At 46.4% G+C, this 21333-nt stretch overlaps 2 protein-coding genes across 2 annotated transcripts; both read left to right on the plus strand.

Annotated features, from left to right (window-relative positions):
* LOC139229727 (heat shock 70 kDa protein 1-like) lies at positions 1-2296 on the plus strand. The gene has a single exon (XM_070861274.1). The coding sequence runs from the start codon at positions 81-83 to the stop codon at positions 2001-2003; it is 1923 nt and encodes a 640-aa protein (XP_070717375.1). The 5' UTR covers positions 1-80; the 3' UTR covers positions 2004-2296.
* A 6306-nt stretch (positions 2297-8602) lies between these two features.
* On the plus strand, positions 8603-12679 carry LOC139229728 (heat shock 70 kDa protein 1). Its single transcript, XM_070861275.1, has one exon. The coding sequence runs from the start codon at positions 8702-8704 to the stop codon at positions 10619-10621; it is 1920 nt and encodes a 639-aa protein (XP_070717376.1). The 5' UTR covers positions 8603-8701; the 3' UTR covers positions 10622-12679.
* Positions 12680-21333: the final 8654 nt, after the last annotated feature.

The raw sequence follows: 21333 nt of genomic DNA on the forward strand, positions 1-21333 counted from the left end.
GTGGCGAAGACTGGGGACTGAAGCAGCGGCATCTTTGGTGACTGGGGCAGTTGTCACACACGGCCACGTTAAAAAAATATATGTACAAAATCATGTCGGCAGCCATTGGCATCGACCTGGGCACCACCTACTCCTGCGTGGGGGTCTTCCAGCACGGCAAGGTCGAGATCATCGCCAATGACCAGGGCAACCGCACCACCCCCAGCTACGTGGCCTTCAACGACACCGAGAGGCTCATCGGGGACGCTGCCAAGAACCAGGTGGCTCTCAACCCACCCAACACTGTCTTTGATGCCAAGAGGCTCATCGGGAGGAAGTTCGATGACCAAGTGGTCCAGTCCGACATGAAGCACTGGCCCTTCGAGGTGGTGAGCGATGCGGGAAAGCCCAAGGTGAAGGTTGAGTACAAGGGTGAGGATAAAACCTTTTACCCCGAGGAAATCTCTTCCATGGTGCTGACCAAGATGAAGGAGATCGTCGAGGCTTACCTGGGCCACACTGTCACCAATGCTGTTGTCACCGTGCCCGCTTACTTCAATGACTCCCAACGCCAGGCAACCAAAGACGCTGGTGTGATCGCTGGTCTGAATGTCCTACGCATCATCAATGAGCCGACGGCAGCTGCCATTGCCTATGGCCTAGACAAGAAGGGCCAAGGTGAACACAACGTTCTCATCTTTGACTTGGGTGGTGGGACCTTCGATGTCTCTATTCTCACCATTGATGATGGTATCTTTGAAGTGAAATCGACGGCTGGTGACACCCACTTGGGAGGAGAGGACTTTGATAATCGCATGGTCAATCACTTCATTGAGGAGTTCAAGCGTAAATACAAGAAGGACATCAGTCAGAACAAGAGGGCGGTCAGGAGGCTGAGGACAGCCTGTGAGAGAGCAAAGAGAACCCTGTCTTCCAGCACCCAAGCCAGCATCGAGATTGACTCTCTGTGTGACAGCTTGGACTTCTACACCTCCATCACCAGGGCTCGGTTCGAGGAGCTGAATTCTGACCTGTTCAGAGGCACTCTGGAGCCAGTGGAGAAAGCTCTGAGAGACGCCAAGTTGGATAAAGCTCTTGTTCGTGATATAGTCCTGGTTGGGGGCTCCACCCGAATCCCCAAGATCCAGAAACTGCTACAAGGTTTCTTCAATGGCAGGGAGCTGAACAAGAGCATCAACCCTGATGAGGCCGTGGCCTATGGGGCAGCTGTACAAGCGGCTATTCTGATGGGGGACAAGTCTGAGAATGTCCAAGATCTCCTGCTACTGGATGTCGCTCCACTGTCGCTGGGTCTTGAGACAGCAGGAGGGGTCATGACCACACTCATCAAGCGGAACACCACTATTCCCACCAAGCAGACCCAGATCTTCACCACTTATTCTGACAGCCAGCCTGGTGTCTTGATCCAGGTGTATGAAGGGGAGAGAGCCATGACCAAGGATAACAATCGTCTGGGCAAATTCGATCTCAGTGCGATTCCCCCTGCCCCACGTGGCGTGCCACAGATTGAGGTCACCTTCGACATTGATGCCAATGGCATCTTGAACGTGTCTGCTGTGGACAAGAGCACAGGAAAAGAGAGCAAGATCACCATCACCAATGACAAGGGCCGGCTGAGCAAGGAAGAAATCGAGAGAATGGTACAGGAAGCAGAAACGTACAAAGCCCAAGATGACCAGCAGCGTGATAAGATCGCAGCCAAGAACTCCCTGGAGTCCTACGCCTTCAACATGAAGAGCTCGGTGGAGGAAGAGAATACGAAAGGCAAGGTCAGCGAGGAAGACAAGAACAAGGTGATAGAAAAGTGTAACCAGGCCATATCGTGGCTGGAGGTGAATCAGGCGGCAGAGAAGAAAGACTTTGAGGACCAGCTGAAGGAGCTGGAGACTGTCTGCAATCCCATCATCACCAAACTCTACCAGGGAAATATGCCTGCTGGCTTTGGAGCCCAGGCTGGTAAAGGAGATTCCTTTGGTGGCCCAACGATTGAGGAGGTTGATTGAATGCCATCCCGAACTTTCATTTCTCCCCTCCCTCCCTCCCCCCTAGTGTAAGTAACTTTTATGCGCGTTGTCATGACAAAATACTTTAGTTGCCGATTGGACAGATGATATATTGCATTAGTTGGGTACTTGGCTGTGAAGTATCCCAATTGGTTTGGGGGAAATGGTTTTGTTTGAGTGAACTTTGCATGTTTTTTTGTATCATGTTGAACAGCTATCTTACTTTTCTGGTTACATCTGATTGCCCGAGTGTGTGTGTATATTCAAGGGGCCAATAAAGTTATGTATTAAAATCCATGTGTTTGGTGTTTCATTTTTAATACTAAGTCTTTCTTGCACCTTCCCCATTACTTTCCTGAACTGACCAGCCTCACACTCTGTTTACACACTTGCGGTTGAGCCCCAACACCTTCCTGAGCTTGATTTGACATGGTTAGATTGTTTTTACTGGTGCCCTCCTAAAGGGGACATTTGCAGAACTGATTCTTTGTGACACTAAACCTGGTGCCACCTTTTTAAATCGCAAAAGTCACGCACTAACATTATCCTTAATTTGAATGAAGTGTTCTTTTATTAGTACTATTGAACTTGTTTATGGATGTGGACCTTATTGTAACACCTCTAATTTATTTCAAAACATATTTACGGTGGAAATAAACATTGTGGAATTTAAATTGAAACTCACAAATGAGAAATGTAATCTTGCTAAAGTGTCATCCATACTTTAAAACAAAGTTGAATGAAATATTTTGCTTTTATCAGAAACTGTATTAAAGATTGCAATTGGCATGTTTCACAAGCAGAACTTTCATATTTTGTATCATTCCCCCAAACAATTGCAAAAAAAAATTCCTTATAAAAAGGAAACAGTCTCATTAATATATACAAAAATGGGTTTGTCGGAAATATTTTGCTTATTAAACTAATTGACCTTTTTTGATATTTGTTATCATCATCATAGGCAGTCCCTCGAAATTAGGATGATTTGCTTCCACGCCCAAAAAGGGATGAGTTCAGAGGTGTTTCAATGAAGGACCTAATATTCCAGGTCCTGAGCTACATCCTGAAGGGTGGAAGATGACTGTGCGTGGATTTTTTTAACGTGTGGTGGCCGTTGCACACCAGCCACCACACGGGCTTGACAGCTTGGTTTTGGTCCAGTGGCAAGAATTAACCAAGACGACTGGAGAGTAGCTCTGCTGCATGGACCTAGTGCACACACCTATCGCGGTGTGGGCTGGCCCGTGCTGCCCCTGGGCCCGAACTCACGCCTCTCCTGGCCCCGGTCGTATCCCTCCACAGTCTCTCGCCACTCCTGCTGTATCTGCCCATGCTCCAATCACCAACCTGGACCTTGATGACGTCACTCTTTGCCCTCCTGCACCAGCTCGTGCTTCTCCCTGAAGTGGCATGCCTCCCCACTGCCCTCGGGGGCTCCACGCTGCTCCTGAGCCGCCGCACCTCCGCTCCTTTCATGGCCCCTACCTGCCGCTGGTGTTCTCTCGCAGGTCGGGGCCTGTTCTCCTATTAAAGGCATCCTTTTGCATTTTTGAACTCTGTTTCAAATACATTTTTAGATTCAATATTTCATTATCCATTTGAGGAAAGCCAATATTAAAGAAAAGGGCTATTCTGAAAAGAGTCATTGCCTCAAACACTTAACATGCCTTCCCTGCCCATAAAGAAAGAAAAAAAGACTTGCATTTCGACAGCACCTTTCACAACCACTGGACGTCTCAAAGCGCTTTACAGCCAATTAAGTACTTTTTCTGGAGTGTAGCCACTGTTGTAATGTGGGAAACGCGGCAGCCAACTTTTGCACAGCAAACTCCCACAAACAGCAATGTGATAATGACCAGATAATTTGTTTTTTGTTATGTTGATCAAGGGATAAATATTGGCTAGGACACCGGGGATAACTCCCCTGCTCGTCTTCAAAATAGTGTCATGGGATCTTTTATGTCCACCTGAGAGAGCAGACATGGCCTTGGTTTAACATCTCATCTGAAAGACAGCACCTCTGACAGTGCAGCACTCCCTCAACACTGCACTGGAGTGTCAGCTTAGATTTATGTGCTCAAGTTCTGGAGTGGGACTATGAACCCACAACCTTCCAACTCAGAGGTGAATGTGTTACCCACTGAGCCACAACTGACACCAGGACACTGGCAGGCTGAACCCACATCACCAGCATCTCCAGCCATTAAGAAAGTGGAGGCTATAGTTAATGTCAGAAGTTTTAAAGTCAATGTTGGAAGAGAGCTGCAGAATGCCCATGGGAAAGGTGAGGTAATGTTCCTTGAATTTGCAATGAGCTTCACCGGTACAGTGTAGAAGGCCTCATTTGAAAGATGGTATCTCCAACAGTACTACCCTGCCTCAGTACTGCACAGAAGGCTCTGGAGTGGGACATGAACCTGACTCAGGCAAGCGGTGTACTGCTGAGACTAGGCTGACACCTGAAAAAGGAAGATATTGGAAAGGGGAGTCATCAGATCTGCGATGGAAAGGGGAGTCATCAGAGCAGATGCCGCAGAGATAGAGAAACTGGGAGAAAAGAATGGAGACCTTGCAGGAAGTGAAACGGGAAGAAACACAACATGGTTGGTTGCGGAATCAGTAGGCAATGCAAAATTAATTCCCTGCAATTGCAAAGGCTGGGGTCATTGCTAGAAATATATCTGAGCCAAAGGTTCAGAGTCGGTCACTGTGATGGATGTGGGCTTCACCCTGTGTTGTTCTAAAGTTTTTTTGGGGGGGAGCAGCGTGCAGTGGCCCGGCCCAGAAATCGGCACGGTCCTGGTCTGCAAGACCATCAGCAGGCCGGGGCCATTGGAGGGAGCAGGTGCGGTGTTCTGGCCCGGAAATTGGCACGGTCCTGATCTGCAAGACCATCAGCAGGCCGGGGCCATTGAAGGGAGCAGGTGCGGTGTTCTGGCCCGGAAATTGGCACGGTCCTGGTCTGCAAGACCATCAGCAGGCCGGGGCCATTGGAGGGAGCAGTGTGCGGTGGCATACCACTGTAGGGAGCAGCGTGTGTTGCTGCAGAAGGGCGGAGGCTGCGAAGCCAGGTCGCTGATTGCAGTGCGGACAGGCACAGCAGGAGGGACGAAGGAGCGGCAAGAGTCCGTAGAGGGAAGTGACCGAGGCCCAGGAGAGACGTAAATCTGCGTACCAGAAGAGGCGGGGGCCCAGGGGCAGCGTGGGCCAGGCCACACAGCGACGTGTGCGCGCGCTCGGTCTGTGCAGCAGAGCTGGTCTCCAGTTAGCTTTGGGTAATCCTTGCCACTGGACCAAGACCTAGCTCTGTCAAACTCATGTGGTGGCTGGTGTGCAACGGCCACCACACATTAAAAAAAATCCAAGCACAGGCATCTTCCATCCTTCACGATGTAATTCGGGATCTGGAATATTAGGTCATTCATTGAAACACCTGTGAACTCACCTCTTTTTGGCATGGAAGCAAGTCATCCTCGCTTCGAGGGACTGCCTGATGATTATAAAGTATTTCTGTTTTATCTTTTTATACAAATTTAAGACAGATCAGTGCACTGGGGTTTTAAATTGGAGGTCTGTTTTAAGTGATCCATTTGTCCTTCTACCTGAAGAACCTATACTATCTGTTATGTGAAGAACTGCTTCCTGATTTCATTCCTGCATGGCATGGCTCTAATTTTAAGTTTATGTTCCCTTGTTCTAGATTCTCCCACTCGAAGAAATAGTTTTTTCTGCATCTATACTATTGAATCATTTTAAAGACCTCAACGGAATGCAAACCAAGTTCTCATAATTTAATCCTTTCAGTTCCAGTATCGTTCTGGTGAATCTGCGTAGTACCCCCTCATGGCCAGTATATATTTTCTGAGGTGAGGCACCCAGAACTGAACTCAATACTTAAGATGGGGTCTGACCAAGGCTTTATACAAATGAAGCATAACTTCCTCTGTTTTGCATTCTAGCCCCCTTGAGATAAAGGCCAACATTCCTTCACCCTTTTTGATTGCTTTTTGTACTTGTCCCACTAGCTTTTAGTGATTTGTATACACGGACACCCATATCTCTTGGTTCCTCCACAGTTCCTACTTTCTCACCAGATACCGTGATCTATCTTTCCCTGATCTAAAGTGGATGACCTCACCATCTGCCACAGTTTTGCCCACTCACTTAATCTGTTTATGTTCCTTGGTAACTTTCTGCTCCCATCTGTACTTAATAGTACCTCTCAAAATTTATTGAAAATTACTTAATTTTTTTAGCAGTATGTATAATCGTATAGAAAAGTATTTTTTTTACACGGCTTTAAGAAGCCAGGGAGGAATATTGGAAAACGTCACTTTCACTATTCTGGAGAAACGCCTCGAAAATGAGTCCCACTCTGTGTCTCAGATGTGTAGGGTTGCTAAATCATACCTTTTTCCTGAGGATTTTGCTTTTTGTTTGATGCAGAATTAGGATAACAAAAAGAGGGAGTACAAAGAAGAGAAAGTCTTTTCAAAAAATCTCCATGGAGGGCAGAAGATTCACATGCCTGAGATTACTTCTTTTTTCTACCTCCTCTTTTGAAAGCAAGCTACCCACAAGGGGATACATTACCTTACTACCACCCACACCTTCTGAATTATAAGATCAAAGTGCACAAAGGAAAAACATTTATAGAGGGTGTCATAATAACCCTGCTCAATGAAGCAAATTCCGCAAGTTTCAGGCTGTAACATGAATTCTGTTACAGAGAAGCTGGATTTCCCGCTGGAATAATAATCTCATAGTGATCCTTCTATGGACTGAGAAAACTAGCTTCTAAACCGTAATTAAATTCTAAATCTTTACCCAGAGAGTGGTTAGAATGTGGAACTCGCTTCCAGCTGGAGCAGTTGAGACAAATATCATAGATGCATTTAAGGGAAAGATAGATAAGCACATGAGGGAGGAAGGAAAGGAAGGATTTGCTGATACGGTGAGATGAAGAGGGGTGGGGTGGAGGCTCGTGTGGAGTATAAACACCGGCATGAACTATTTGGGGCAAATTGCCCATTTCTGTTTTGTAAACACTATGACCTTTACTTTTTTTGCATATTTAATGTTCACTTAATGTCCAGTTTTACCACTGAAATGACATATAACGCCCATATATCGCACATTTTGGCACAAAATGGAAACTGACGGGCATTTTTAGGAAACTTATCACCTAGCGTTACTTTTCCCATGTGCTTAACGCCAAGATTCAATAATACCGCCCACCCATTTTTTTTTTGTCGTAAAGAGCACATTTGGCAAAACTAATGCCCAGGAGATCACCACCGTCACTTTCACCAGCTCGCACACATATCACCCACAATATTGCTCGTCCAAAAAACCGCCCAGAAAAAGTGGAACTGTTCTGAACTAAAGCCAGCATGTGGCTGCCATTTTTAAAATCACAAGTCGCTTCATTCAAAAGGCTGCTGTGCTTCAATCCCGGCGGAGTTCGGATGTACTCTGCAGGTCATTGGAGTCGATGTGAACATCTCTACAAACATCTTGACCATATTGTGACCGATTGGAATTGAATAGGTGTCTTCGTCGGGACATTCCTTGTTTGAGACCAATCGATGGAAAACAGAGAGCTCCTGCAATGGGACCTATCCTTTCTCACCCTCTCTTGGTGACCAATTACCACCCACTCCGAAAATAATGCCCATTTTGGGGCGAAAAGCACAAAAGTGGAGGTTCTAGCCCTATGTAATTCTATGCACACTGGAGAAATTTGTTTCAATTACAAGAGCAGGCTTTTCTTGACAGAGATTTGCTAGATTCAATGCTTTGTCTCCATGCAGGAAGAAGCACAGGGTATTTGATTCCCATTGCTAATTAATTTTGGGGAATGTAGGTAATGCTGGGCATGCTACATTTATTGTCCATGCTAGTTCCTTTCAGAAGTTGGGTGTCTCTTATTTTGTAGCAATCGTGTTTACAATTGAGTGACTTGCTGTGCCACTTCAGAGGCTATGAAGAGTCAGGTGTGGGACTGTAGTCACGTTTAGGCCCAGACTGGGTTAGGGTGGCAGGTGCCTCTCACTCTAAAGGACATTAGTGAACCAATTGGAATTTTATCTCTTTCTGGCAGCATTGACGGTCTATTTTTTTTCCAGTGTCAACTGCAAATGATAACATTTATTGACTTGAGAACTTTTTGTTTCTTAAGACTATGGGAACTGAAGTACTCTTTTGGGGACACAAATGTGTAAAGAAAATGCAGTGGTTCCCATGGCAACAATTCCCATGGCCAGACAAACGTCAACATATCGCAATAATCACTTAAACATGATAAATCATCGCCAACGAAAAAAAACAGTAGACCATTTCTAGGAGGGCCTCAACTGTGGCAATCCCGTCGGTTGAAATTGATTTCAAATTTGAATTTCGTTTGGCGCCACTTCCAGCACGTGGCAGAAACGTTCTGGAGGCGTCGACGTCACAATCGAGTGCATTGAGCGACCTCTTAATGGTCAAGGCGCTACCAAGGCGACGAGGATTTGGACGGCCATTGGGCGGCGGGGACGTCAATCAAGCGGGCCTCTTCTGGAACGTGCCCCGGGCTATAAATAGGGATTGAGGCCAGAAGGAGCGGCAGAAGAGGATACAACGACCAGGCGGAGTCGCGCTGGTACGGTCCGGATTCCACAGCCCTAGTAGATCAATTTCAACTCGGTGAAAAAAGAATGGCAGCCAAGGGAACAGCCATTGGCATCGACCTGGGCACCACCTACTCCTGCGTGGGGGTCTTCCAGCACGGCAAGGTGGAGATTATCGCCAACGACCAGGGCAACCGCACCACCCCCAGCTACGTGGCCTTCAACGACACCGAGCGGCTCATCGGGGACGCTGCCAAGAACCAGGTGGCTCTCAACCCACCCAACACCGTCTTTGATGCCAAGAGGCTCATCGGGAGGAAGTTTGACGACCCAGTGGTCCAGTCCGACATGAAGCACTGGCCCTTCGAGGTGGTGAGCGATGCGGGAAAGCCCAAGGTGAAGGTTGAGTACAAGGGTGAGGATAAAACCTTTTACCCCGAGGAAATCTCTTCCATGGTGCTGACCAAGATGAAGGAGATCGCTGAGGCTTACCTGGGCTACACTGTCACCAATGCTGTTGTCACCGTGCCCGCTTACTTCAATGACTCCCAACGTCAGGCAACCAAAGACGCTGGTGTGATCGCTGGTCTGAATGTCCTGCGCATCATCAATGAGCCGACGGCAGCTGCCATTGCCTACGGCCTAGACAAGAAGGGCAGAGGCGAACGCAATGTTCTCATCTTTGACTTGGGTGGTGGTACCTTCGACGTCTCTATTCTCACCATTGATGATGGTATCTTTGAAGTGAAATCGACGGCTGGTGACACCCACTTGGGAGGAGAGGACTTTGATAATCGCATGGTCAATCACTTCATTGATGAGTTCAGGCGTAAATACAGGAAGGATATCAGTCAGAACAAGAGGGCGGTCAGGAGGCTGAGGACAGCCTGTGAGAGAGGAAAGAGAACCCTGTCTTCCAGCACCCAAGCCAGTGTTGAGATTGATTCTATGTTTGAAGGCATAGATTTCTACACCTCCATCACCAGGGCTCGGTTTGAGGAGCTTAATACTGACCTGTTCAGAGGCACTCTGGAGCCAGTGGAGAAAGCTCTAAGAGATGCCAAGTTGGATAAAGCTCATGTTCATGATATAGTCCTGGTTGGGGGTTCCACCCGAATCCCCAAGATCCAGAAACTGCTGCAAGATTTCTTCAATGGCAGGGAGCTGAACAAGAGCATCAACCCTGATGAGGCCGTGGCCTATGGGGCAGCTGTACAAGCGGCTATTCTAATGGGGGACAAGTCTGAGAATGTCCAAGATCTCCTGTTACTGGATGTCGCTCCACTGTCGCTGGGTCTTGAGACAGCAGGAGGGGTCATGACCACACTCATCAAGCGGAACACCACCATTCCCACCAAGCAGACCCAGATCTTCACCACTTATTCTGACAGCCAGCCTGGTGTCTTGATCCAGGTGTATGAAGGCGAGAGAGCCATGACCAAGGACAACAATCTTCTGGGCAAATTCGATCTCAGTGCGATTCCCCCTGCCCCACGTGGCGTGCCACAGATTGAGGTCACCTTCGACATTGATGCCAATGGCATCTTGAACGTGTCTGCTGTGGACAAGAGCACAGGCAAAGAGAGCAAGATCACCATTACCAATGACAAGGGCCGGCTGAGCAAGGAAGAAATTGAGAGAATGGTACAGGAAGCAGAAACGTACAAATGCCAAGACAACCAGCAGCGTGATAAGATCGCAGCCAAGAACTCCCTGGAATCCTACGCCTTCAACATGAAGAGCTCGGTGGAGGAAGATAAAACTAAAGGCAAGGTCAGCGAGGAAGACCAGAACAGGGTAATTGAAAAGTGTAACCAGGCCATATCATGGCTGGAGGCGAATCCGGGGGCAGTGAAGGAAGAAATTGAGCAGAAATTGAAAGAGCTGGAAAAAGTATGCAACCCCATTTTGAGCAAGCTGTACCAGGGAGGTATGCCGGAAGGATCGTACAAAACCCAAGCTGGAAAGGATGCTTCTGGTGGACCAACAATTGAGGAAGTGGATTGAACCTTTTAATCTTCTGAAAGTCGAAACACTCTGTTATCGAAGTCATCAGTAGTACTATCATTTTAAATTGGTTCCCCGCCCACTTCCCCCCCCCCCCCAAATGACAGTGGCATTTTAGAGAAGTTCAGTGCGTTTGTAAATCCTCGTTGAATTGGTGTTAAGATAATGTTTGAAGGGTTAGACGAATGATTGCCTACATTTGCAATCGGATGTGTGAATGGTAACAATTAAACTTGTTAGCGGTGAGTTTTTCTGCATTCTTGTTTCCTGTACGTTTTGCATGTTAATTTAATTATTAACTGAACTGGACAGCATTGGGACAATTCATTGCTGGTGCCTTCTCAGTTTTATGCACAACGACAGAACATATTCTATGGTTCAGTGCAAATATTATATACACTTGGCAAAGTGTGACATCCTGAGAATCCCAATGTTTGGATGGATTATAAATTGCCTATTCAACTCTTGTTCCATGTAGAACTCATTATAGGGTTACCTAGAGGTGCACTTAGAATAGTTTTTCTTTACAATAAAGAATATTGAAAGAGATTTTTCATTTTTATAGTCACTGAGAGAAGTTGGAATTATTGACGATTGGCAGGTTCTGCAAGCTTAATGTGGGTGAAATTATTGGGAAAAGTGATTAAATCCAAGAACCCTTTGTTACAAAATACACAACATCAGAGGTGAAAGACAGGAGTGCTCCAAGCCAGAACCAATTTTCAGATAATTCCTCCTTGTTCTAAAACAGTCTGTTGAACCAATTGGGATCATTAAGTCACGTGTTGTGACTTTCTCCGTTGCTATCATAACATTTCTCCTTATTTGTTGTGACTCATAACGACTGTCAGGTTTTTTTTCCTGACTGTTGCTATCTTCTAAGGTTTGACTTTGGCAATAATGCTCTGTTTCTAAATTCAAACGATAACATAACATCAAAATTAAGCATAAGCTAGGATTTTCTAAAGTCTCCCTATTGCGACCTTTGTATATAAATAACCTTGTGTTTATCAACTGGCTGTCGGGAAAGTTATTAGTATCATATTCAAAATCTTATGTATGCGCATCTATCCATTCATTTACTGTTATCACGATTTATGGTAACACTGCCCAGGTCAGCCTGTAACATTGCCTACATAGTCAATTATAATAGGACTTCACTATGCAAGCAGTCCTGGTCACGTTGCAGCAGCAGGCTGCAGGCATTAGGGGGCATTGTTGCTACATGGTCTCTTGTATCCCCTCACGCACCGTGAGAAATGCCATAGGAGATCTACTGGTAGATATATAAAATTGCAATCGCTGGTAAGTCTGAGCTGGAATGAAGAGATCCACTGAAAGATGCACACTTGCTGTTCCTGTAACCGTCATCCAATCCACTTAGAGGAAGGAGATCCAAAAATATACTGCAAAAATGGTGATTTGCTCTTGTGCTTTCAAAAGAGATGGGAAATAACAATGTCCTCAAGCTTCATCTCCTTTTAAAATTGTTTTAAAACTATAAACTGAAAAAAGTTTAATTACTTCACTGGACATTGAGTTCCAGCATAAAACATGGAAAGTTAATTTCACACGCTTTAATTTCATGTTGATTCTGGACATGAAAGTGGTGCTACAAATGTTCAGTCATGGATCACCCACAGGGTTGGCAAAATTGTACGAATGGTACTCATTTTAAATATATAACCTATAACCTTCTCCTTTGAGCAGAAAAGGCTAAGTAGAGATTTAATAGAGGCATTCAAAGTCATGAAGGGTTTTGATAGAGTAAATAGGGATAAAAATGTTTCCACTGGCAGGAGGGTCAGTAACCAGCGGATACAGATTTAAAATAATAGGCAACAAAGCCAGAGGTGAGATGAGGACATTTTTTTTTTTATACAGCAAGTTATTATGCTCTGGAATGCATTGCCTGAAATGGCGGTGGAAGCAGATTAAATAGTAACTTTCAAAAGGGAATTGGATAAATACTTGAAGGGGATAAAATTGCTGGGCTATGAGGAAAGAGCAGTGGAGCGGGACTAATTAGATTCCTCTTTGAAAGAGCCAGCACAGGCACAATGGACTGAATGGCCTCTTTATGTGTTGTAAGATTCTATGATTAATGTTTCACTCTTAAAACTGTTCTATACCTTCAAATGAGGTTGCCACATGCCTCAATGTTGCTGATTCTAAATATTGCACCTAATGTTTACCTAGTATTGTGTATATACTGTGCATCACATTAAACCTTTAATTAGTTGAGCAATATGTTCCAAGTCTCAGTTATGGGTTTAAATCAGAGGTTTTTAAGCTTTTAGGTAGAAAGTTCCCAGCAAATATTGACTTAGGTAACTCGTGCAAATAACAATGCTGGGAATCCCGGGAGCCTCAGTTTAATGGCTCATCTTATAGATGATACCTCAGACACTGCAGCACTCTCTCAGTATGGCACTCATGTGCAATCAACCATTGGTGACCGTGCCTTCAGTTGCCTAGACCACAAGCTTAGCAATTCCCTCCCTAAACCACTCCGCCTCTCTACCTCCTTTAAGATGCTCCTTTAAACCTACCTCAAAAGCCCAAATTTCTACTTATGTGGCTTGGTGTCAAATTTCATGTCTTACAACATTCCTGTGAAGCTCCTTGGGACGTTTTACAATGGTAAAGGTGCTTTATAAATACAAGTTATTGTTGTATGAGACAAATAGCAGAGAAGGATTTAAGGTGAAGCTAGATAGTACGAGGGAGAAAGGAATAGAAGGATATGTGGATAGGGTTAGATGAAGAGGGGTGAGAGGAGGCTCGCATCGTACATGAACGCCAGAATAGACAAGTTGGGCCGAATGGCCTGCTTCTGAGCTGTAGACTAATAAGGATCATAGGAAGTCCCTCAGAATTGAGGAAGATTTACTTCTACTCTTAGAGTGAGTCCTTAGGTGGCTGAACAATCCAATACAGGAGCCACAGGTGGGACAGATAGTCGTTGAGGGTAAGGGAGGGTGGGACAGGTTTGCCACACGTTCTTTCCGCTGCCTGCGCTTGTTTTCTGCATGCACTCGGCGATGAGACTCAAGGCACTCAGGGCCCTCCCGGATGCACTTCCTCCACTTGGGACAGTCTTTGGCCAGGGACTCACAGGTGTCGGTGGGGATGTTGCACTTTATCAGGGAGGCTTTGAGGGTGTCCTTGTAACGTTTCCTCTGGCCACCTTTGGCTCATTTGCTATGAAGGAGTTCCAAGTAGAGCGTTTGCTTTGGGAGTCTCGTGTCTGGCATGCAGACAATGTGGCCTGTCTAGCGGAGCTGATCAAGTGTGGTCAGTGCTTCAATGCTGGGGATGTTGGCCTGGATGAGGACGCTAACGTTGGTGTGTCTGTCCTCCAAGGGGATTTGTAGGATCTTGCAGAGGCATTGTTGGTGGTATTTCTCCAGTGATTTGAGGTGTCTACTGTACATGGTCCATGTCTCTGAGCCATACAGGAGGGTGGGTACTACTACAGCCCTGTAGACCATGAGCTTGGTGGCAGATTTGAGGCCCTGGTCTTCGAACACTTTTTTCCTCAGGCATCTGACGGCGGTGTTGAATCTCCTCATCAATGTCTGCTTTTGTTGATAAAAGGCTCCCGAGGTATGGGATTAAATGGTCCATGTTGTCCACGGCTGGACCGTGGATCTTGATGACTGAGGGGCAGTGCTGTGCGGCGAGGTGGTGGTGGATGACCTGTTTGGTGGAGGACCTTTATCTTACAGATGTTTAGCGTAAGGACCATGCTTTCGTATGCCTCAGTAAATATGTTGACTATGTCCTGGAGTTCAGCCTCTGAATGTGCACAGATGCAGGCGTCGTCCGCATACTGTAGCATGACGAGAGGTTGGGGTGGTGTTGGACCTGTCCTGCAGATGGCGAAGATTTAACAGCTTCCCACTGGTTCTGTTTAGTTTAGTTCCAATCCAGCAGGGAGCTTGTTGATTGTGAGGTGGAGCATGGCAGTGAGGACGATTGAGAAGAGGTTTGGGGCAATGACGCAACCCTGTTTGACCCCAGTCCAGACGTGGATTGGGTCTGTAATGGATCCGTTGGTAAGGATCACGGCCTGCATGTTGTCGTGGAGCAGGTGGAGGATGTTGATGAACTTTTGGGAGCATCCGAAATGGAGGACAACGCTCCATAGACCCTCGCGGTTGACAGTGTCAAAGGCCTTTGTAAGGTCGAAGAAGGCTATGTGTAAGGGCTGGCGCTGCTCCCTGCATTTTTCCTGCAGCTATTGTGCTGCAAAGAGGGGTGAGAGGAGGCTTGCGTCATACATGAACACCAGCATAGACAAGTTGGCCTGTTTCTGAGCTGTAGACTAATAAGGATAATCTGTTTCCAGTGGCAGAAGAGTCAGAAACCAGTGGAAACAGGTTGAAGGTAATTAGCAAAAGAATAAGGGGAAACTTGAGGAATTATGATCTGGAATGCACTGCCTGAAAGGCAGATTCAATAATAACTTTCAAAAGGAAATTGGATAAATACTTGAAGGGGCAAAAATTGCAGGGTAAGGGGAAACAGCAGGGGAGTGTGATTAATTGGATAACTCTTTCAAAGAGCTGGCTCAGGCACGATGGGCCGAATGGCCTCATTCTGTGCTGTATCATTCTATGATTGAGCTAGGGCAGCACTAGTAAGGACAGTATAATTGTCCTCACCATCCCTTAATTACTACCCAGTGACTCCACTGAATTAGATTGGTCTGGACTCTCCTACAAAATTGAATAATGTGCTAATACTCACCATCTAGGTTCACACAAGAAGAATCATCAATTGGGTAAATTACTACAAGGAATCAAATACCTGTACTCCAGTATGAGTCAGTGCCATTAGGAGAGCAAGGAAGGAGGTAGTTGAAAGGAAATGAATGATCTTATATTGGGGAGTGCTCAAGGGCAGAATTAGAGGAGTGCAGGGGGTGGGGTGGGGGCTGGTGGAGATTAGAGATGGGGAGGGGCGAGGCCATGGAGGGATTTGAAAACCAGGATGAGAATTTTAAAATCGAGGCGTTGCTTAACTGGGAGCCAATGTAATTTAGTGAGCACAGGGGTGATGGATGGCGGGAGGATAAAAGAACAGTGCGGGCCCTGGAACATCATGGGCCACCCCGACCTGGAAGAGGACACCACCGCAGATGGGGAGGATAAAAGAGCATATCACTACGCCTTCCAGCGAGAGCTGCTACAAGTGTGCGACGGCTTCGAAGTGGGCGACTGGATGACATCATCAAAACTTGGGTCGCCGTTTGGAGCACGGGCAGGAACATCGGCGAGGCCCAGGTACAGCGGAGGAGTGGGAAGGTCGGGGCGGATGAGCGGTGCGAGATCGCGGCAGAGGTGTGGCGAATGTTTTTGTGGCGGAGGAGCGGCGAGAGATCGTGGCGGAGGAGCGGCAAATGCTGGTATGGGGCCCAGAAGAGCCGAGGGACCAGGGGCAGCACGGGCCAGTCCACACTGCGATATGTGTGCGCACTAGGTCCGTGCAGCAGAGCAGGTCTCCAGTCGTCCTGGTTAACCCTTGCCACTGGATAAAGGCCTAGCTCTGTCAAACCTGTGTGGTGGCTAATGTGCAACGGTCACCACACGTTAAAAAACATTCACACACAGGCATCTTCCATCCCGTCAATCGAAGTTTAGGACTGGAATATTGGGTCCTTAATTGAAACATCTGTGAGCCCATGTGGAAGTAAGTCATCCTCGTTCGAGGGACTGCCTATGATGATGATGAGATCCTTGGATAATGTGCTCAAGTCTCTGGAGTGTGCCTTGAATTTAAAAGAAAGACTTGCATTTATATAGCGTCTTTCATGACCACTGGATGTCTCAAAGCGCTTTACAGCCAATGAAGTACTTTTCCAGTGTGGTCACTGTTGTTGTAATGTAGGAAACGCGGCAGCCAATTTGCGTTTAGCAAGCTCCCACAAACAGCAATGTGGTAATGACCAGATAATCTGTTTTTGTTATGTTGATTGAGGGTTAAATATTTACCAGAACACCAGGGATAACTCCTCTGCTCTTCTTTGAAATAGTGCCATGGGATCTTTTACATCCACTTGGGAGAGCAAATGGAGCCTCAATTTAACATCTCATCCGAAAGGTAGCACCTCCAATAGTGCAGCACTCATTTAGAACTGCATTGGAGTGTCAGCCTAGATTTTTGTCCCCTGGAGTGGGACTTGAACCCACAACCTTCTGACTCAGAGGAGAGAGTGCTACCACTGAGCCACAGCTGACATTTTTTGTTTTTTTTATTAACATGCAATGTTGGTAATTTTAACCTAATACACCAAGCGGGAATCTCACAGGATCAGGAAGAACGCTGGTTTTATACCCCGCCCAATATTACTCTCCGTTGACTTCAAAGGGAGTAAAGCCGGGCGGGCATAAAATCAGACTGGGTGTAAAGCCAATGTTGTACCCGGTCCTGTCAGTTTCCCGACAGCCGGCTTAGGTTAAAATTGCCCTCAATGTCAGCATAGAAAAATTATAGACTAAAACTTTTTTGAGCAATTGTATTCTCAGCATGCGGTATTCCCGTCTTCAGATGGACAGAAATAAGATAACCTTGTGGAGTATCTTTATCACCTTGTAGGTGCCAGAGGAACTAGGAACTCGGTTCAAAATCTATGTTTTAAGTTAAAATCTTAAATAAAAGGAAACTTAAAAAATGTGTTTGAGCATGTAGTATTTGCTTATTAATTTTGCATATAATGGGGCCGATTTTCATCAAGGCCTCTGCCCGCCCATGGGCTGCCCAAAGTGCCACCCATGGCCACCGAGGTACTGGACGGTACTTTGAGCGGGATATTCATCGCCGAGGTCCCTCAAGGTCGGCGAGCGGCAAATAGATGACGTACGCCGCCAGTCTGGGTGACAGCGGGCGGGAGGTCTCACTCTCGGGGGCAGAGGCGCTTGCCACCCAAGTGCAGCCGAGGATGGAGTCGGGCCCATGAAGAGTTGAATACCTGAAAAAAAAATCACCAATAAAAAATAAAAAAACTACCCGAAGACCTTCAGGGGACACCATGCAGGTAAGCCGCTGTTGACATTTAAAAAAAAAATGTTCACTTACCTTTTTTTCAGGTTTTTCAGACTTACCGTCGGGGACAGACCAGCCTGCAGCTAGCGGTCCACCCCTGTTCTGCCGCTGAGTCCCGCTGACTCCCACCCGCAGGAATCTGGGAGGTCAGTTGTGCCACTCGGCCGTCCGCTGACGTCAACGGGTGGTTCCCGGCGGCTCTCTCCTCCCGCCCGCTCCACACCACCTCCAAAGTGGCACTGGGCGGATCTTGACATGGAATTTCAGCAGGAGTGGGCGGCAGTCGATGGCAGCGGGCGGTGAGGTGATGAATTTCGGCCCCTATATGTTATATTTGCAATGCTAGATCCTACTGTGTTTTATGTGCAGATTTTAAATAAATTTTCCAGAAAATTTCTGAATTGTAAACCCATAATCCCAATTCAGTCTCTCTCCCGAGACAACTGCTCGCTGATCAAGGCAGCTTTCATTATATCTACACTTCTTAGAAATTTAACCAAATTTGTGTATAAAATGGGGTGTACAATGCCTCGGGAATAGCAATCAACTGAATGACATTCACTCGATTGATTCCTGGGATTAGAGGATTGTCCTGTGAGGAGAGATTGAGTATCTTGGAAATTAGAAGAATGAAAGGTGATCTAATTGAAATGTATAAAATTCTTTGAGGGCTTGACAGGGTAGATGCTGAGAGGCTGTTTCCCCTGGATGGAGAGTCTAGAACTAGGGGGCACAGTCTCAGCATTAGGGGTCAGCCATTTCGGACTGAGATGAGAAATTTCTTCACTCAGAGGGCTGTGAATCTTTAGAATTCTCTACCCCAGAGGCTGCTCAGTCATTGCGTATATTCAACAACAACTAGTATTTATATAACGCATTTAACGTAGTACAACGTCCCAAGATGTTTCACATGGTGCTGGCTAGGTCTGCCTGATGGATTGGCTGGCCCTTCTGGTCTACACTGAAAGAAAGACGTGCATTTGTATAGAGCCTTGCGCGACTTCAGGACATCCCAAAGTGACTTACAGCCAATTAAGCTATGTTAAAGTATAGTCACTGTCCTAATGTAGGAAATGCTTAGAACTCAGTGGATAAATCCATCAGGGGAGCAGGTTTTAGGTGTTTTAATTGCATTGCTGTCGGTTTATTTTTACGCGATATTAAGTAGTACAGTGTGTGTGCATCATAAATATTTCTCTTGCATGGGGGCAGCAGGGTGGGGAGGGGGCAGGAGAAATCTTCAATGTGATCTACAGTGCACCCAATTCTAAAACTGCCATTGCACCATTGCTGCAAACCTACACTGATCTCCCCTGATTGTTGACAGCACTTGCACAATCTGCTGGCTCTGGAGAAGGAGCTTGCGGTACTTGCCAGTACGCTTGAGGCTTTCTGTGACCGGTGAGCACCGCATGGACTGAAGAGCGTAGTGGATATTAGCAATGACATTATTATTTAAGTTTTCTTTAGTTGTGGTTAAGTTTTTTTTATTAGTTATGTTACTTCGAAACAAAGGAGCACTATGTTAAGATTTTTCATTTGATACCATTGGGGCAACCCAGTACCTACTTATAGTTTAATTAAGAAAAAAGGCACTGATCTTCCCTGCCTTTTGGCAGCATTTCATACAACCATGCTCAGTGATCACTTGTTGCAGCAGCATTTAATATAAAAATAAAATCAGGTCAGGCAACATCTGTGGAGAGAGAAACAAAGTTAACGTTTCTCCGTTTCTCTCTCCACAGATGCTGCCTGAGTATTTCCAGCGGTTCCTATTTTTATTCAGATTTCCAGCATCCGCAGTAAGCTCGAGGAACAACATCTCATCTTTCGATGAGGCAGTTTACAGCCGTCTGGACTCAACATCGAGTTCAACAATTTCAGACCATAACCTCTTACTGCAGAAGCATTTAAGGCAAGCATTGCTGAATGACCAATTGCTGCAGCAGCATTTAATGCAAGCCTTACTCAGTGACCTCTTCCCGCTCCTGCATAGTTACCTCTGGTATCCCCCAAGGATCTATCCTTGGCCGCCTCCTATTTCTCATCTACATACATGTTGCCCCTTGGCGAAATCATCCGAAAACATAGCGTCAGTTTCCATATGTACACCTAGCTCTATCTCGCCACCACTTCTCTCGATCCCTCCATGGTCTCTAAATTGTCAAACTGCTTGTCTGACACCCAGTTCTGGATGAGCAGAAATTTTCTCCAATTAAATACTGGGAAGACTGAAGCCATTGTTTTTGGTCCCCGCCACAAACTCCATTCTCTTGCCACTGACTCCATCCCACTTCTGTCTGAGGCTGAACCACACTTTTCGTAACCTTGGTATCATATTTGACCCTAAAATGAGCTTCCGACCACATATCCGCAGCATAACTAAGACCGCCTATTTCCATCTCCGTAACATTGCCTGCCTCCGCCCCTGTCTCAGCTCACCCGCTGCTGAAGACCTCATCCATGCCTTTATTAACTCTAGACTTGAGTATCCCAACGCATTCCTGGCTCGCCTCCCACATTCTACCCTACCCGCACCAAGTCCTGTTCACCCATCACCCCTGTGCTCACTGACCGACAATAACTCCCGGTTAAGCAATGCATTGATATCAAAATTATCATCTTTGTTTTCAAATTCCTCCATGGCCTCGCCCATCCCTCTCTCTGTAATCTCCCCCAGCCCCACAACCCCCCGAGATATCTGTGCTCCTCCAATTCTGCCCTCTTGTGCATCCCCAGTTATAATCGCTCAACCATTGGTGGTCGTGCCTTCTGTTGCCCAGGCCCTCAGCTCTGGAACTCCCTCCCTAAACCTCTCTGCCTTGCTACCTCTCTTTCCTCCTTCAGATTGCTCCTTAAAACCTACCTCTTTGACAAAGCTTTTGGTCACCTGCCCTAATGTCTCCTTATGTGACTCGGTGTTTTTTTTTTGTCATATAACACTCTTGTGAAGCGCCTTGGGACTTTTTAAACCAAAGAAGAAAGAAAGACTTACATTTTTACAGTGCCTTTCACAAACTTAGGAAAAGACTAGCATTTATATAATGCCTTTCAGGACCACCGGATGTTTCAAAGCACTTTACAGCCAATGAAGTACTTTTTGAAGTGTAGTCACTGTTGTAATGCTATAGGTGTGCGCACTCCGTTCATGCAGCAGAGCTGGTCTCTAGTCGTTTTGGTTAATTCTTGCCACTGGACCAAGACCTAGCTCTGTCAAGCCCGTGTGGTGGCTGGTGTGCAACGGCCACCACCCATTAAATAAAATCCACGCACAGGCATCTTCCACCCTTCACGATGTAGTTCGGGATCTGAAATATTGCGTCCTTCATTGAAACACCTGTGAACTCATCCCTTTTTGGCGTGGAAGCAAGTCATCCTCGATACGAGGGACTGCCTATGATGATGATGATGATGGGAATATGATGCCTGTACCACGTTAAAGGCGCTATATAAACACAAGTAGCTGTTGTTAATACAAGCCTTGCTCAGTCCGCATGCCAGACACGAGACTCCCAAAGCAAGCACTCTACTCGGAACTCGTCCACGGCAAACGAGCCAAAGGCGGGCAGAGGAAACGTTACAAGGACACCCTCAAAGCCTCCCTGATAAAGTGCGACATCCCCACTGACACCTTGGCCATAGACCGCCCTAAGTCGAGGAAG

Source organism: Pristiophorus japonicus, chromosome 19, assembly GCF_044704955.1.
Source record: "Pristiophorus japonicus isolate sPriJap1 chromosome 19, sPriJap1.hap1, whole genome shotgun sequence".
NCBI lineage: Eukaryota > Metazoa > Chordata > Chondrichthyes > Pristiophoridae > Pristiophorus > Pristiophorus japonicus.